This window comes from Hyperolius riggenbachi, chromosome 9 (assembly GCF_040937935.1).
Source record: "Hyperolius riggenbachi isolate aHypRig1 chromosome 9, aHypRig1.pri, whole genome shotgun sequence".
Classification (NCBI taxonomy): Eukaryota; Metazoa; Chordata; class Amphibia; order Anura; family Hyperoliidae; genus Hyperolius; species Hyperolius riggenbachi.
The window spans coordinates 36,391,773-36,409,936 of record NC_090654.1 but is presented as its reverse complement, the minus strand read 5'-3'; the positions used below and the strand labels follow the sequence as shown (position 1 = coordinate 36,409,936).

Below are 18,164 nucleotides of genomic sequence, written 5' to 3'. Positions count from 1 at the left end.
TAGAAAGGGTCACAGACTTTCGGTTTTTAGGAGTTACTATTAAAGAGGACCTGACTTGGGGGTCACATATTGCTGAAGTAGTGAAAAAGGCACAGAAGAGGCTATATTTTTTGAGGGTGCTTAGGAAGAATAATATTCCTGAGAAATTGTTGGTGTCTTTTTACCGCAGTACAGTGGAAAGTGTCCTAGTCTACTGTCTCTGTGCGCGGTGTTACCGCAGTACAGTGGAGAGTGTCCTAGTCTACTGTCTCTGTGCGCTGTGTTACCGCAGTACAGTGGAGAGTGTCCTAGTCTACTGTCTCTGTGCGCTGTGTTACCGCAGTACAGTGGAGAGTGTCCTAGTCTACTGTCTCTGTGCGCGGTGTTACCGCAGTATAGTGGAGAGTGTCCTAGTCTACTGTCTCTGTGCGCTGTGTTACCGCAGTACAGTGGAGAGTGTCCTAGTCTGCTGTCTCTGTGCGCGGTGTTACCGCAGTACAGTGGAGAGTGTCCTAGTCTACTGTCTCTGTGCGCGGTGTTACCGCAGTACAGTGGAGAGTGTCCTAGTCTACTGTCTCTGTGCGCTGTGTTACCGCAGTACAGTGGAGAGTGTCCTAGTCTACTGTTTCTGTGCGCGGTGTTACCGCAGTACAGTGGAGAGTGTCCTAGTCTACTGTCTCTGTGCGCGGTGTTACCGCAGTACAGTGGAGAGTGTCCTAGTCTGCTGTCTCTGTGCGCGGTGTTACCGCAGTACAGTGGAGAGTGTCCTAGTCTGCTGTCTCTGTGCGCTGTGTTACCGCAGTACAGTGGAGAGTGTCCTAGTCTGCTGTCTCTGTGCGCTGTGTTACCGCAGTACAGTGGAGAGTGTCCTAGTCTGCTGTCTCTGTGCGCTGTGTTACCGCAGTACAGTGGAGAGTGTCCTAGTCTACTGTCTCTGTGTGTGGTGTTACCGCAGTACAGTGGAGAGTGTCCTAGTCTACTGTCTCTGTGCGTGGTTTTCAAGCTGCACAGTAGCACAGAAAAAGCAGCTTCATAGGGTAATTAAGGTTGCCCAGAGGATAGTTGGCTGTCCTCTCCTTCCATTAGAAGAATTATATACGTCTTATTGTTTCAGGAATATTAAGAAAATTTTAAGCGACGCCTCACATCCAGGACATGTGTTATTTGAAAATCTCCCTTCTGGAAAACGTCTTAGACTTATAAAAACTAAGACAAATAGACTAAAGAACAGTTTTTATCCTTCAGCCATTTCTATGTTAAATGCTGCTAAGCGGCCATGTTGATAAGGGGTGTGTGTGCAATGCAATGTATGTAAGAATGGAATGTTATGCTGTCTTTGCTTTTGCTGGAAAATTGCAATTTCGTTGTACAATTTCGGTTGTTACAATGACAATAAAGATTTTCTTCTTTCTTCTTCTTCACAGCATCTGGTCTGCATGCTCATTCTGGGCCAGTGACTTCTAGTATAAGGTTGTGTACACACATCCAATTTTGATTGGCCAATTTTACCACATCCATGTAGTATGTCAACCAACAAATATTGAATACTATGGACAGATCATGTAGGTAAGATCTCATCCTACATGGAGGTGGGAAAACTGACCAACCATTGGCCAATCAAAATTGTATGCGTGTGCCAGGCTTTCAAGGCAGGGCATCAGCACAGAAGTCAGGCAGCTGGCATCGTTTAATAAACTCTAGCCTCCGTATTCCTCTCACTTTAAGATCTTTTTAAAGGACAGCTGTAATGAGCGGGATATGGTGGCTGCCATATTTACTCACTTTTAAACAATACCAGTTGCCTGGCTGTCCTGCTGATCCTCTGCCTCTAATACTTTTAGCCATAAGCATGAAGCAGATCAGGGGTTTCTGACATTATTGTCAGATCTGACAAGATTAGCTGCATGCTTGTTTCTAGTGTTATTCAGACACAACTACAGAAAAAAAGAGATCAGCAGGACAGCCAGGCAACTGGCATTGCTTAAAAGGAAACAAATATGGCAGCTTCCATATCCCGCTCATTACAGTTGTCCTTTATCAGGTGAGAACTGAAGCATTCTGATTTGCAGAGTGGCTCCGGATAATATCACCATCATCTGCGGTTTCCAGCACAAATTTACATGCAGAAAGGGGACATCTGGAGGAGACGGAGGCAGAGTAGCAAAAACATGCAATTTGGCTCCTCCTGCACACAAACTGTTATCATACCCCAGAACAGGAAATAACCAGAGAAGCCTGGCACTCCCACTGTAAAGGTGCCCATACACTCGTCAGATTGGCAGCAGATAGATAAGAAATGCATCTGATGATCTATCTGATGCGTTTTTAGAACATTTTTTACCAGGATAGAATTCCAATAGATTTCAGTTTGAAATCTATTGAAATTCGATCTGATGGCATTTTTTTGCCATCAGATTTCCATTAAGGCCAATGCAAACTGATAAGCAATCTCATCAGATCGACCTAAATTTTCCACCCTGCAAGTTCGATGGAAATCCATCGAAATCGATCGAAATCGGCAGTCGATCGGTCGATTGGCCAACCGATTGATCGGGATCGATCGGTCGGCCAGAAAATCGGCTGAGTGTATGGGCTGCTTAATGGGTAATTGATGCAGATAGAAGCCAAAGTTTCAAGGCTCACATGTCCCTTCATCAGGACATAATAGGTCTATCCAACAATATCTAGAACAAACAAAAAGACTACAAATTAGTGGATGGCCACAAAATAACACCAAGTGCTGCAGCGCTGGAGATGCGCGGACCCACGTGACAACTACCATAAATATTAAGCTGGCCACTAACGGTCCAATTTCTAGCGAAAAATTTGTTCGATCGATCAGAAATTCTGATTGGATTTGTTGTAAATAATCTCAGTTGAAGGGCACAATCGATAATAAAAAAAAAATCGTCTGATTGAATTTTTGTTGAACCAAAATTTGGATTTTCTTATTGGTCGTGATAGATAGGAAGCAATGATTGGTTAGCTGATGGTGTAGTGAGCGATTTTCCGTCCGATCAGAATTTCTGATCGCTCGAACGATTTTTCGCTAGAAATTGGACCATTAGTGGCCACCTTCAGAGACGTGTCCAGATCCCAAAGCCACAGACTCAAACCAAGGTTCCAGAGGAAGTGACATCATTCAAAATGTTCAATGCCTATAATCCTAAAGAAAGTGCCAAAGAAAAAAAAAAAAGCATACACAGAAACATTGAGGTTGAGAACACACTAGGCATTGCGTGAAAGGTTGCGTTCTGCTGAATATGCGTTTGTGCGTTTCAAGTACATTCCGAGTGTGTTTGCATTTCACACATAAAAAATAAATAAATAATAAAAAAAAAAAATCGCATGTGCTCTTTATGCAAATTACTAGGAAGTCACTAGGAGCCGGAAATGCATCAAACTTGTTTTTATTTAAAAATGCACACAAAATGCAATACCTATGCGTCACCATTGACATACATTAGGTGCGTTTTGGAAAAATATGCAGCAAGTTCAGAGTTTTTTAAAAACGCACATTGCAGAACGCAAACCTATGCTTTTTTTTTTATGCGGCCCATTGACTTGCATTATGTGCGTAAACGCAAGCGTTTTTTCCGCAATGCTAGGATTGCTGCCTAGTGTGTTCCTACACTGAAACCTGCTAATTCCACAAATGACCAGGCAGTGACTCTCAATGCAACTGGAGCTGATGTACAATATCACAATACATACCACCCGGGAAGAAGTCCATGCAGACGGGCTGTGGACACAAGCAGTAAGATTAAATGCTGCAAACTACTTAAAAAACCCGGAACTAACTAGAAAAAAAGAACAGGATGGAGGTACGGGGGAATCACCTAATGAGGTACTTACACGCGTCACTTCCGGCAGCGTCACCGGTCGTCCATCACTGGTACTCAGCTGAGGAAACACCTCCCAATGTGGCACCTGATCAGAAAGGCAGAGCTTAACACCTGCGGAGAGATCATTGGTCACAGCGATCAGTCACTTGGTGGATGCTTTGTGGTCAACGTCTGGGGTATCGGGCTTACACTGTGTAAAACTGTATACATACAGCAGACTTTCATCACTTGAAATTATTGTACATTAAAAAGATACTGGGTTAAAAGTACAGAGCTGTGATTGGACTGCACTCTAGCACTCTCACTGATAACTAATTACAGACCATAAAACTCTTGTATGGCAGAGAAAAAGGTTCAGAGTGAAGGGAACAGATAGAAGAAAAAAAAAGGTTGATCATTCACAATGGGAGCTGTATAACACTTAAGGTGGCCATACGCAATTCAACGTTTTAATTTTTTATAGGATTTTGATCTATTACATCATTTTACATAGTTATTTGGGTTGAAAAAAAGACATGCGTCCATCAAGTTCAACCAGAAAACAAAGTACAACACCAGCCCGCTCCCTCATATATCCCTGTTGATCCAGAGGAAGGCGAAAAACCCTTACAAGGCATGGTCCAATTAGCCCCAAAAGGGAAAAAATTACTTCCCAACTCCAGATGGCAATCAGATAAAATCCCTGGATCAACACCACTTATCAAACCTACAAATCTATACACAAGTCCTGCCTGACCTACAACTGTGACTTGGTCAGCAGATACACACCTAGTCGCCCACGTTGGTCCTCCATCAACCTCCTCATAACCACCCCATGCATCTCGCACTCCCATGCACGACTACAGGACTTCACTAGAGCTTCTCCCATCCTGTGGAATTCCCTCCCACTGCCCATCAGGCTTGCCCCCTCCTTCAAACAAGCCCTCAAAACTCACCTCTTCAAGGAGGCCTATCCCACTTCAACATTGCCCTAACTCACTCTGCCAAGAACCTCTTGATGCAGGCCACTCCTTTCGTGTCACCACCCCCTCCCTCTAGATCAGGGATGTCAAACCGGTCCTTAGAGGACCTTGGTCCTCACACATTTTTGACACAGTTCAAATTAATTGATGGGTCTGAATCAGGAAGAGTGAGGTTCATCAAGTACTGTAGAACACATTTCTCCATTTCTCAGTCCATCCTAAACACTGGCATGGATCTGGCCCCCTCCAGGCCTGGAGTCCTACACCTGTGCTCTAGATTGTACGCCTTTGGCAAGGCCCTCTCTACTTGTGTATCATACTTGATTGTGCACTCTACCCAGAACAGATCATTTCAGTCAGGTCCGATCTGATTTTCAATCGATCAATTTTGTATAGATGTGATCGGAAAATTGATCAGAAAAACAATCAGAAATCAGATCGGACCTGTTGGAAATGATCTATTAGACTGACTGAAAATTGCACGATCACAGGGGTGACTGACAACACAGTACAGTTGATAAGCAATAAGGTACACAACAGGGAGTTCCTGACTTGTGAACGCCTGCCAATATCAACCTCCAACCCGCTGCAGTGACGGGGACTGTCTGTACTGGGCCATGCAGAGGACGACACAGGGACACAAAGGGGCATAGAGGGGCAAGGAGGACAAATGGGGGACACAGGAGGACAAAGGGAGACACAAGAGGTACAAGGGGACATGAGGTACACAGGGGGGCATAATCCACAAGATGCCCCTTCACCATGGATGCACCAGGATTAGTATACATATTTTTTCCCCTGGGTTTTGTCCCCTAAACCTAGGTACATCTTATGGTCAGGAGCATCTTATAGTCCGAGTCTTCCAAAACTATCCAGCACAGCTCTTTTACCAAAAGGTATACATTATTGGATCTTACAAAACATACAAGTAAAAAGCTGTATAGTGGCTTCGGTCCACCGCTTCGGACCACCATAGTCCTTGCTCACGCCACACAGTCCAAAAAATACGTCTAACACCGACTGACCAGTGACTGGACAATGTTACCAATTTCACGTAGCATGAGAGGTTACCGCTACCTACACAATTTGTTCATAGTATTCAAAATCTATTGGCCCCCATACTACGTGAAGGTGGTAAAATTGAATAACTAAAATTGAAGGTGTGGAACAGGCTTAAGGGAACCCGAGGTAAGATGGATATGGTGGCTGCCATATTTATTTCCTTTTAAACAATACTAGTTCCCTGCCAGTACTCCTGATCCCGAGTCTCTAATGCTTTTAGCCATAGACCCTGAACAAGCATGCAGCCGATCAGGTACTCTGACTCAGGTTTTACTGGATTAGCCATATGCTTGTTCCAGGGTTTTGACTCAGACACTACTTATGCCAGAAGATTTACAGGACTTCCAGGCAACTGGCATTGTTTACAAGGAAATAAATATGGCAGCCTCCATAATAACCCTCTCACCTCAGGTTCCCTTTAGCAGTTGATTGATTGCTACTGCATTTCAGGCCGGCACTATGAGACACCCCGTCCTCCCATCTCTCCATAGGACAGAATACGCTGCTTAGTCAACCGAAAAGATCACAAAGATCTTTTCGGGCGACAGAAATCATGATTGTGTACGTGGCTATAGTGACGGCTGGGAATTCACTGGAATGTTCTGGACAGAGCACTAAGGTCTTGGCAAGTGATTTCCTGCATATGAGGAGAAGAACATTCCGCAATGAGATAATTAGGAGGAGCAGGGCACCAACCCCCCCCCTTCCCCCATCACATCTGGAGGAACCCCACCCATATTCAGCAGACAGCCAGCTACTTCTCCCTGTACTACAAACTTCAAGAATTTCCAAAGACGCCCCTCGCCTATCTTTAGAACTACTGTGTCTCCCCTGTGGAGGGTCAAAATAAACAGAACATCAGTCACATGACTATATACACAGGTGACACATGTAACGGAAATGTTTTTCCTCCCACAGTCAGGAGTGTTTGTTATTACTAGAGGCTTAGGCTGCTCAGACATCTTAAAAGAGAACCTGCGCTCAGAAACAAATACTTACCTAAGGAGAGGGAAGCCTCTGGATCCTACAGAGGATTCCCCTGATGTCCTCCGCCGCTCTCCGGGACCCTCCTGCCGATCGGGGCTGCGCTCCCAGGTTGATGTGCGGGAGCATGCCTGCACAGTAGCATGGAGTGCTCATTCATGGGCGGCTCCAACTTACTGCACAGGAACAGTACGGCTGAACTCATGCATGAAGAGGATGCGCTCAAGCTCGGCGACAGGAACTGGAAGACAGAGAGGGTACAGAGGCTTCGCTCTCTTAGGTAAGTATTTGATTTTTTTTTTTTTATCCAAGATTTGGCTCGGGAACACTTTAAATAGGAACTTTAACCTTGGATTAAACTTCATTCCAATCAGTAGCAGATACCCCCTTTTCCACAAGGAATCTTTACCTTTGCTCTAACAGATCATCAAGGGGGTCTAAATGGCTGATATTGTAGTGAAACCCCTCCCACAGTGTGATGTCATGACCATGGTCCTGGCCATTTGCCATCTGTGAACCCCTTTGCTGTTTCTAATTGCCAAACGAGCAGCATCTCCCTTTATGCATAGAACTCTCAGTAGCGAAAATTCCGCACAGATCACCTAGCAGAACTAAAGATGTCACTACCAGTGATACATTTCAGAATGTAACTCATGGTGGGGAAAGACACTAAATCTACAAATGAATATTGTAAAAAGTAAGCAATTTATTATGTTATTTTCACTACAGTTCCTCTTCAAGTCAGACCGTATATGGTACTTTCTATACAATAGAAACAATACAGTACAATTTTCAGCAAAGAATCGCCTGAGCGATTAGATAAATGGGATCGGATTGGCAGAAAATAAACCTCGTTGATGTCCCAAATGATCTACTAACGATTCTGATGGCAATTGTTAAATGACAATTTAGTCGATCAGAAAAAATACTTTTCTTTATAATCAGTTGGGATGGATAGGCACAAGTGCAGATTGGTTTATTGAATTTGAAATAATCAATGTATTACAACATTGTATCGCATTTCTCTGATTGCTCGGGCAATTCTTCCACAAAAGGTATTGAAGGTGCCTATTAACAGTGCAATTTGTAGTGAACAATCATATTCTCAATCAGATTGTTTAGATCATATTGTATGAAAACAGAGAAGCTCGTGGGATCAATTGATCCTGAACAATCGCATTATCGTTTGTTTCCTTCATCGGCCTGGTGGATTTTTCTTTCATACGTACGATCGTACCTGGTTTCAATACCAGTAGTATTCTTATGGGCTCGTTTCCACTAGTGCGGCGTGCGTCTCGTAGACGCACGCCGGCACTGAGCGGGTGGGCGGGATCGCAGGCGATTCCCATCAGCCGTGCCATGCACGGCTATGGGAATCGCAGCCTCCGCCGCGAATTCTGTGGGGGTTTCCGGCCGAATCGCTACTGCAAGCGATTCGGCCGGCGGCGCCGTTGTCCCCTATGGCAGAGTTTCCCCGCGCGATTTGCCTGCGGGGAAACTCTGCGGATTCGCGGCCGTTTCCGCGAGAGTGGAAACGGGCCCTGACCCTAAAAAAGGGAATCTGAGGTGAGAGACATATGGTGGCTAATATAGTTAATGAACTTTTAAAGAATGCACATTTCCTGGCTGTCCTGCTGATCCTCTGCCTCTAATGCTAGGTACACATGATACAATTTGCTGACAGACTTACTGTCAGACAGGGTTGCTCTCCCGAGTAATAACGAGTGATTACCCCTGATTCAAATGAGGCTTAATTGGTGCAGGTGTGCGGTGGGGATACAAGGGGTTATTTACCCATAATTCCACTGTCCACCCTGCGTTCCAAACAGCTTGCACTCGTCCTATTGGTCGCGTTGCAAGCCTCACACCGGCGCAATTCCTCCTTCAAGCCGTAAGGAGGAAGTGCGCCGGTGCGAGGCTTGCAACGCGACCAATAGGATGCGTGCAAGCTGTTTGGAACGCAGGGCGGACAGCTAAGTCCTGCCGCACACCTGCGCCATTTAAGCCTCATTTGAATCACGGATAACCACTCGAGAGGAACCCTGCTGTCAGATCGATTATTCCCAACAGGTTTAATCTGATTTCCGATCAATTTTTAATAAAAATTAACGATCAGAAAATTGATTGGGAATCAGATCGGACCTGTTGGAAATGATCGATCTGAGAGTAAATGTCAGAAAATTGTAGCGCGTGTACCTAGCATAATACTTTTGACCATAGAACCCGAACAAGCATGCAGATCAGGTGTTATGACTAAAGTCTAACTGGATTTGCTCCATGCTTGTTTCAGGTGTGTGATTCATACACTACTACAGCCAATGAGACCAGCAGGACAGCCAGGCAACTGGTATTGTTTAACAGGAAATAGATATGGCAGCCTCCATATGTCTTTCCCCTTGGGTCCATTTAATGTTGTGGATCAATTAAAAACAATACTTTCAACCTGAATCTGATCTGATCAACAAAAGATTATTCACTGAAAAGGAAAAAAAAAGCACAATGTTAAAAAGAATTCAGTTAAAATCTGACAGAGCCGACAGGTTTTGGGCCAGTCCATCTCCTCAAGGGGGTTCTCAGAGTTTACTTTGTTTTCACCCCTTTGTTTTCAACAGCATTTCCTGAACAGCAGTTTAACTACCATAATAGTAGGATACCAGCCAGCCTCCCTAATCACTTGCACACCATTTTGTCAGTTAGATTTCACAACTGCTGTTCAGAAAATGCTGTTGAAAACAAAGAAAATCCTGAGAATCCCCCATGAGGAGATGGACTGGCCCAAAACCTATCGGTTCTGTCAGATTTTAACTGTCTACTTTTTTCGAGAAACTGATCCTTTAACCAACACCCTCGCCTTCAGGCATCGATTTTCACTCATACCCAACACTCTTCACACCGACACTCAATGTCTGATGGATGTCCACTGCTCCTATAAACATTAGATCATCATCCAATTCAACCACACCAAGCTACTGTCTATGTCTAAATGGGAATTAAAAAAAAACAAAATCAACCAAATAAGATACTTACCAAAGGAGAGGGAATGCTCTGGGTCCTATAGAGCCGTCCCACTCCTCTCACAGTCCCCGCATTCCAGTGCTGGCTCCCCTTTTTTTTTTTTTTTTTTTTTTTTGTACTTCTTGGACAGCACACCTATCTTGCTTCAACGGCTGTGCCAGGTCTAGCCTGTATGGCTGATACAGACTTAATGCAAACAAAAAAGTGAAGATGACCAGCACTTGCCAATTCTTAAAAAGCAGGGTATTTATTCACAAAAAAAAGAATAGAGTTTAGGCAGGCAATAGTGACATGCTTTCACTTGACAAAGAGCGGTTTATCCGTTCGAAACGGCGACAGTCCGTTGTGATTGGAATTGGGCTGCAATGGAGGCGTAACCTATTCTGGAGGAAGTCCTCATGCTACTATTTGCAGCTAAGAGCTATATCTACTCTCAAGAGCTATAGTTACATTCTGGGAGTCCAGATGTCATGGCTATTTTTTGTTCACTTTTTTTGTGAATAAATACCCTGCTTTTTAAGAATTGGCAAGTGCTGGTCATCTTCACTTTTTTGAGTGCTGGCTCCCCTGATAGCACAATTCAACCAATTGGTCAAATACTGCTTTCTTCCTCCGAAGGAGGCTTTGGAAGTCTTCGGGAGCCCGAGTGCTGAAGACGGGCGGCTCTGTACTGCACCTGTGCTAGCGCCCTCTCTCGCAAGCTCATACATGTGCAGTACAGAGCCGTCCGTCTTCGGGAGCACTCGGCTCCCAAAGACTTCCGAACCCCCCTCTGGCAGGGGATTCAAATGGGGAGACAGCACTTAAACGAGGACCTTGAGCAGAGTGAAAAGGATTTCAGAATTAGACTATCACAAAGCTGCTTGTGCACAACCTTTCCTTCTGGGCATGCTTTACTTGCGCATGTACGGTACAGTTGTGCACGGATGAAAGCGATGAGGCCGGGTGAGCCCTGGAGGATCTTGGAAGGCTTTGGAGCACCCAGAAGTTTCCCATTACTTAGGCAAGTAAATTCATGACTTTTCTCCTTACAGGTTTGCTTTGAATACAGTACCGAAAACATCAACTGTCTATGTTGCTTTAGATTCACAGAGTTAAAAGACAACTGAAGAGAGAGGTATATGGAGGTTACCATGCTAATTTACTTTTAAGCAATACCAGTTGCCTGGCAGCCCTGCTGATCCTCTGCCTCTAATCCTTTCAGCCATGGGCCCTGAACAAGTATGCAGCAGATCAGATGTTTCTGACATTATTGCCCGATCTGACAAGATTAGCTGCATGCTTGTTTCTGGTGTGATTCAGACACTTCTGAAGCCAAACAGACCAGCAGGGCTGCCAGGCAACTGGTATTGTTTAAAAGGAAATAAACATGGCAGCCTCCATAGTCTTCTCACTTCAGTTGTCAAGTAAATTGATAGCCATAGGGCAACACGTTCTTATATGAGGCACCTGTAAAAACATGGCCCTGCAGTGTAATGAGCACTTTAACAAACAGCATTTTAGAGTGGAACCATAGGAAAAATGTAATGAATAAAATTGCATATTGTAAAATAAATAAGCATCGATAGATTATTTAATCAGCGTTTTCCCACTGTAAAATCTTTGCTCGCCCCAATGAACAATCTGAAATTTATCACTGGTGGTGACATCTTTAGTCCTGTTAGGTGATCTCTGCAGAATGTTTGGTTACTGAAAGTTCTGAAGCCAGCACAAAGTATTCCTGAACTCCCAGAATGCTCTGGGGAAGAATCTCACATGGCAAATCAGCCTAGGCTAAACATCACTGAGAAGGCGGAGCTACACAGCTATAGGAAGTGTTTCTGAGACAGAAAACAGGACAATTCATGTAAAAGTAGTAACCTGAATAATTTACTGCATCTTACTATAAGTTGTTACAGTGCTTGTCAGGTGGCTTTCCAAAATATTTAAAACTGAATCCGTGGGCAATTTCTTATGGAGAGATAGATAGCCATAAATTGTGCCCACTCCTAATTCTCACGCTGTTCCTGCTGGTGTCACTAGACCAGTGCCCACTAACCTTGTCACCAATATCACATGACGACAGAAGTTGACTGCTGACCAGTTGGAGCAACCCGAGCGGGATATGAAGGCTGCCATATTTATTTCCTATTAACCTCTTGAGGGCCGCGGTCTTAAAAGGGAACCTAAACTGAGGGGCATATGGATGTTTCCTTTTAAACAATACCAGTTGCTTGGCGGTCCTGCTGATCTTTTTGGCTGCAGTAGTGGCTGAATCACACACCTGAAACAAGCATGCAGCTAATCCAGCCTGACTTCAGTCAGAACACCTGATATGCATGCTTGTTGAGGGGCTGTGGCTGAAAGTATTAGAGACAGAGGATCAGCAGGAGAGTCAGGCAACTGTTATTATTTTAAAAGGAAAAATCTATATCCTTCTCAGTTTATGTTCCCTTTAAACCCTCCTAGAGACCAGGCCATTTTTTTACAAAATAGGCCACTGCAGCTTTAAGGCCTCGCCGCAGGGCCGTACAACACAGCACACAAGTGATTCTCCCCCCCCTTTTCTGCCCACCAACAGAGATTTCTGTTGGTGGGCTGTGAACACTCCCAAAGTGTTTATTTATTTTTTGGCAAATATGAATATCTGTATTTTTAGAATAATTTTTTTTTTTTTTTTTTTTTAATCCCTGCACATCCACTAAATAGAAAACCAAAATTGGTAAAATCGCGAGGTGGGTACAGGCCTCACACTCAAACATCAGCAATTCTCGAACACTTCTGTGGCTTTTCATACTATCATCACAGGAGGGTCATCCATCGAGATGAATGCTTCCTGAATTCTACAGTTGGCGCTTCTATGACCCGACAGGTGCACTCAATTTCCCATAAAACAGGTAGTCAAAAAATGGGTACTTTTTCCAGTAGATTTGATCACTTTGACCTAATCTGTAGCGATAGTCCACTGACACTAATTTGATCAATTCACATACAATCAAGTTTAGGCAACTTACAGATCAGAAGCATATTTGGGAGCAGAGAGGAATTTCTGCCAGTCAGGCGCTGGGCTGCTCAACAGCAGCACAAATTTGTACTCCCAATTATCAGAACAATGAAAGGCGGAGCTTAATCTATCACCACGGGACAGCGCACGCTGCCCGAGCATGTTCCCTACACCAGTGCTAGTGCTCACACACCACTGTCAAGAATCAAGAGTGCAATCCTATCCACGCCCGGAGATCACCCAGGCACCTCCACTACCACACACTGGCCCATATGCAACTCACTTTTTCTCCTAAGTTTAAAATAACTTTTTAGCAAATTAAAAAGTACCAAAAAGAAGGAGAAAAGGTACTGTTAAAATTATTCTGAGTATTTTCTTGCTTGCTGGTGGCTTAACCTCCTGAGCGTTCTGAACGAGCTGAGCTCGTCCAGAGACGCCGGAGGGTGCCGCTCAGGCCCTGCTGGGCCGATTTCAATGAAATAAAAAGGAGCACACGCAGCCGGCACTTTGCCAGCCGCGTGTGCTACCTGGTCGCCGCCGCAGCGTGGCGATACGCCGCATGCAGCGGCAAAAGAGGGTCCCCCCAGCCGCCCGAGCCCAGCGCAGCCGGACCAAACAATTCCGGCCAGCTCTAAGGGCTGGATCGGAGGCGGCTGACGTCAGGACGTCGGCTGACGTCCATGACATCACTCCGCTCGTCGCCATGGCGACGAGGAAAGCAAAACAAGAAGGGCCGCTCATCGCGGCCAGTCTTGTTACGTCTGATCGCCGGAGGCGATCAGCAGTGCGGATTAGGAGCGCCCTCTAGTGGGCTTTCATGCAGCCAAGTTTCAGTTGGCTGCATGAAATAGTTTTTTTTTTATTAAAAAAAAAACGTCCGATCGCCAGCCTGGCGATCTTAATAGAACGCCAGGCAGGTTAAAGACCCATTTCCACTAGAGTTGAGGATATAATGTGACCATAGCGTTAAAACCACTTAAGGACCGGGCTATGTTTTGTAGATCTGTGCTGCGTGGACTCTCCAGCCCGCAGCACAGATCGTGTAAATGGCAGGGCGATCAGACTTCCCCCCTTTTTTCCCCACTAGGGGGATGACCTGCTGGGGGGGGGTCTGATCGCCGCCGCTCCGTGTGGCCGAGCCGAGTGGCCGTGGCTCCTCAAAGCCCCCCTCCGCAGCACAATTCCTCCCTCTCCCTCCATGGGCTGCACAGGACGGCGATGCGTCCTGCGCCGCCTCTGATAGGCTTCAGCCTATCACACGGCGGCGATCCCCGACCAGAGGCAGGGGATCGCCAATCTCCTTTATGGCGCTGCTGTGCAGCAGCGCCGTATTGATGTAAACAGCGGGGATTTCTTTCCCGTGTGTTTACAATTAGCCTGCGAGCCGCGATCGGAGGCTCGCAGGCAGCTCATGGAGACACCCTCCATGAACTGACATGGAACGGCCTCCATGTAAGACCACAAACGACCAGCCGCCGCTTATTAGCGTTAGCTGGTCGTTAAGCGGTTAAGGATGTGATGCGACAATCATGTCGCATAACATCCAGCCGCGAGCACTTCTGTCCGCCGGACGGATATCCAGATGCAGTATCATGCAGCTTCCCGTCAGCAGCAATGGGGAATCTGATGCAGCGGAAAACTGAAGCATGTTATCCATAATTTCCCCCGCGTTGCATCATGCCAGATCACGTAGGGAAATTTGTGTTAATGGAAACTACTCCATTGACGTGAATTGGTTGCATTTTCCTTGCGAAGCGGTGATCGCATTGTGGAAGTGGAAACGGGCCCTTAAAGTCATTTTATTGATAAGGTGTGAAAATAGCACTTAGGAGAAAAAAGTGAATAGGGGCCATACTCACACTCAGGCCGTTACCCTCAGCCTGTCCCCCCCACATACAGCCCGTCACACTCAACCCGTAACCCTCAGCCTGTCACCCTCACACCCAGCCCGTTACTCTCCGCCTGTCATCCTAACACACAGCTTGTCACACTCAACTTGTCATACTGACACTCGGCCCGTTACTTTGGGCCTCAGCCTGTCACCCTCACACTCAGCCCATTACCCTCACAACCCATCATACTGACACTCAGCCTGTAACCCTCAGCCCCTCACACACAGCTTGTCATTCACACTCAGCTCTGTAACCTTAGCCTGTCACCCTCACACCCAGCTTGTCACCCTAACAACCCATCATACTGACACTCAGCCCGTTACTTTCAACCTTTCACACTCAACTCATCATATTGACACTCGGCCAGTCCCCCTCATAAACAGCCAATCATACTGACACTCAGCCCCTCACACCCTTTCTCTATCAGACTCTCTCTCAGCTTGTCACACTCACATTCAGCCTGTAACCCTGTCTCTATCACACTCACTGTCAGCCTGTCACACGCACATCCAGCCTGTCACCCTCTCTCTATCACACTCACTCTCAGCCTGTCACCCTCACATACAGCCTGTCACCCTGTCTCTATCACACTCACTGTCAGCCTGTCACTATCACATTCACTGTCAGCCTCGCCTGGTATACGTTTGATAGTGAATGTAGGCTGATTCGACGTGTAGATTATTTCGTCGGAACATCTGTCACCCTGTCTCTATCACACTCACTCTCAGCCTGTCACCCTCACATACAGCCTGTCACCCTGTCTCTATCACACTCACCGTCAGCCTGTCACCCTGTCTCTATCACACTCACTCTCAGCCTGTCACCCTCACATACAGCCTGTCTCTATCACACTCACTGTCAGCCTGTCACCCTGTCTCTATCACACTCACTGTCAGCCTGTCACCCTGTCTCTATCACACTCACTCTCAGCCTGTCACCCTCACATACAGCCTGTCACCCTGTCTCTATCACACTCACTCTCAGCCTGTCACCCTTTCTCTATCACACTCACTGTCAGCCTGTCACTCTCACATACAGCCTGTCACCCTGTCTCTATCACACTCACATACAGCCTGTCACCCTGTCTCTATCACTCTCACTCTCAGCCTGTCACCCTGTCTCTATCACTCTCACTCTCAGCCTGTCCCCCTATCGCTATCACACTCACATACAGCCTGTCACCCTGTCTATCACACTCACATACTGTCACACTTACATACTCACAGCCTGTAACACTTACATAGAGCCTGTCACCCTGTCTCTATCATACTCACTCTCAGCCTGTCACACTCACATACAGCCTGTCACCCTTTCTCTATCACACTCACTGTCAGCCTGTCAACCTGTCTCTATCACTCTCACTCTCAGCCTGTCGCTATCACAATCACATACAGCCTGTCACCCTGTCTCTATCATACTCACTCTCAGCCTGTCACCCTCACATACAGCCTGTCACCCTGTCTCTATCACACTCACTGTCAGCCTGTCTCTATCACACTCACTCTCAGCCTGTCACCCTCACATACAACCTGTCACCCTGTCTCTATCACACTCACTCTCAGCCTGTCACCCTCACATACAGCCTGTCACCCTTTCTCTATCACACTCACTGTCAGCCTGTCACCCTCACTGTCAGCCTGTCACCCTGTCTCTATCACACTCACTGTAAGCCTGTCACCCTGTCTCTATCACACTCACTGTCAGCCTGTCACACTCACATACAGCCTGTCACACTGTCTCTATCATACTCACTCTCAGCCTGTCACCCTGCCTCTATCACACTCACTGTCAGCCTGTCTCTATCACTCTCACTCTCAGCCTGTCACCCTGTCTCTATCACTCTCACTCTCAGCGTGTCACCCTGTCTCTATCACTCTCACTCTCAGCGTGTCACCCTGTCTCTATCACTCTCACTCTCAGCCTGTCCCCCTATCGCTATCACACTCACATACAGCCTGTCACCCTGTCTATCACACTCACATACTGTCACACTTACATACTCACAGCCTGTAACACTTACATACTGCCTGTCACCCTGTCTCTATCATACTCACTCTCAGCCTGTCACACTCACATACAGCCTGTCACCCTTTCTCTATCACACTCACTGTCAGCCTGTCACCCTGTCTCTATCACACTTACAGCCGCCCCCATTCCAGTACACTAACCTGCTGGAGTCCCCGAGCTCCGCTCCACATATACGGACAGAAGAGGGAGAATGAACCGAACCCAACACTCTCCCCCCATCTTCCAGCAGAAGCAGCACTGAGCACTGACCAACTAACTAACACACCGGCTCGCCCGCCCGACTCACTGCGGGGAGGAGCCCAAACCGAGCAGGGGGGAGCTACACCACACTGATTGCCTGCGGCTGAGGGCGGAGCGACCGTCCACAGCTCAGTCCACTGACAGAGATAGGCCAAGGGAGGAGCCACAGCGCACACCCATACAGGGGGAGGAGCTCTACCAAGCGAGATGAGCGCACTCTAGCGTAGAGGGAGGAGCTACGCCACTGAATGACAGCGGCCGAGGGAGGGGCTAACGTTGCACACAAGCCGTAGGAGGAGCCACGGTGCTGACTGACTGCTGCTGAGAGATTACGCAGCGCCATAGGCTGTTGCCGGTAGAGGAGCTGCATTGACTGACTGGGGTGAGAGGGAAAGAGCTAAAGTGCGTGCGTAACTGCGGAGCTACAGACAACACACGTGGCTCCCGCCACAGATAACATTCCATGACTGACCTGCGGTCCTGAGACAGGTGGTGGGCGTGGCCTGTGGGGGCGGGAACACTTGGGACGGTACTCCGCATGCTTTGAGGTGGTTCTGAGCAGGTGAGGCGCTGACAGGTAGGGGAGGAGTACCTGTTCCTGAACCTCACCTGTCATTACCTAAAGCCTGGTACACACACAACTACATACTACATGGATGTGGTAAAATTTGCCAATTAATATTGGATGTGTGTACCAGGCTTAAAGGATTTCTCAGAATGTTTAAAAAACAGAAAAATGACACTCAACTGGGGCTTCTATAAGCCACCTGTAGCTGTCACCAGTGGCGGACACAGGCAGCAGTGGGCCCCTGTGCAAAATATCAATTGTGGGCCCTCCTGACCTGCGGCGCGCGAAGCGCGCCGCGCCCAAAAATGGGTGCAGCTATAACCTGCGGCGCGCAAAGCGCGCCGCGGCAAAAAATGGGCGTGGATAGAACCTGCGGCGCCTAGCGCCGCGGCAAAAAATGGGCGTGGCAATGACCGGATAAGGGCGGAGCTAACTGTAATTTAAAGTGATCCCGGGGTGAGAGTGATATGGAGGCTGCCATATTTATTTCCTTTTAAACAATACTAGTTGCCTGGCGGCCCTGCTGATCTATTTGGCTGCAGTAATAAACTGAATTACACCAGCAACAAGCATGCAGCTTAATCTTCTCAGTTCTGACAATATTGT

The 18,164-nt window shown here is 46.8% G+C and overlaps 1 protein-coding gene across 4 annotated transcripts in view; it reads right to left on the bottom strand.

Moving 5' to 3' along the window:
• The window catches only part of ADAM15 (ADAM metallopeptidase domain 15), a 97,252-nt gene extending 80,131 nt beyond the window's left edge, over positions 1 to 17,121 (bottom strand). For all 4 annotated transcript variants that reach the window (XR_011023892.1, XM_068252518.1, XM_068252519.1 and 1 more), the window contains exons 1-2: positions 16,891 to 17,121; positions 3,835 to 3,935 (exon numbers count right to left, since the gene is read on the bottom strand). Coding sequence is in view for 3 of the 4 variants with exons in the window: in XM_068252518.1 (XP_068108619.1) it covers positions 3,835 to 3,935; positions 16,891 to 16,969 (180 nt within the window). In the remaining variant the exon portion in view is untranslated. The remainder of the gene's footprint in view (positions 1 to 3,834; positions 3,936 to 16,890) is intronic.
• Positions 17,122 to 18,164: the final 1,043 nt, after the last annotated feature.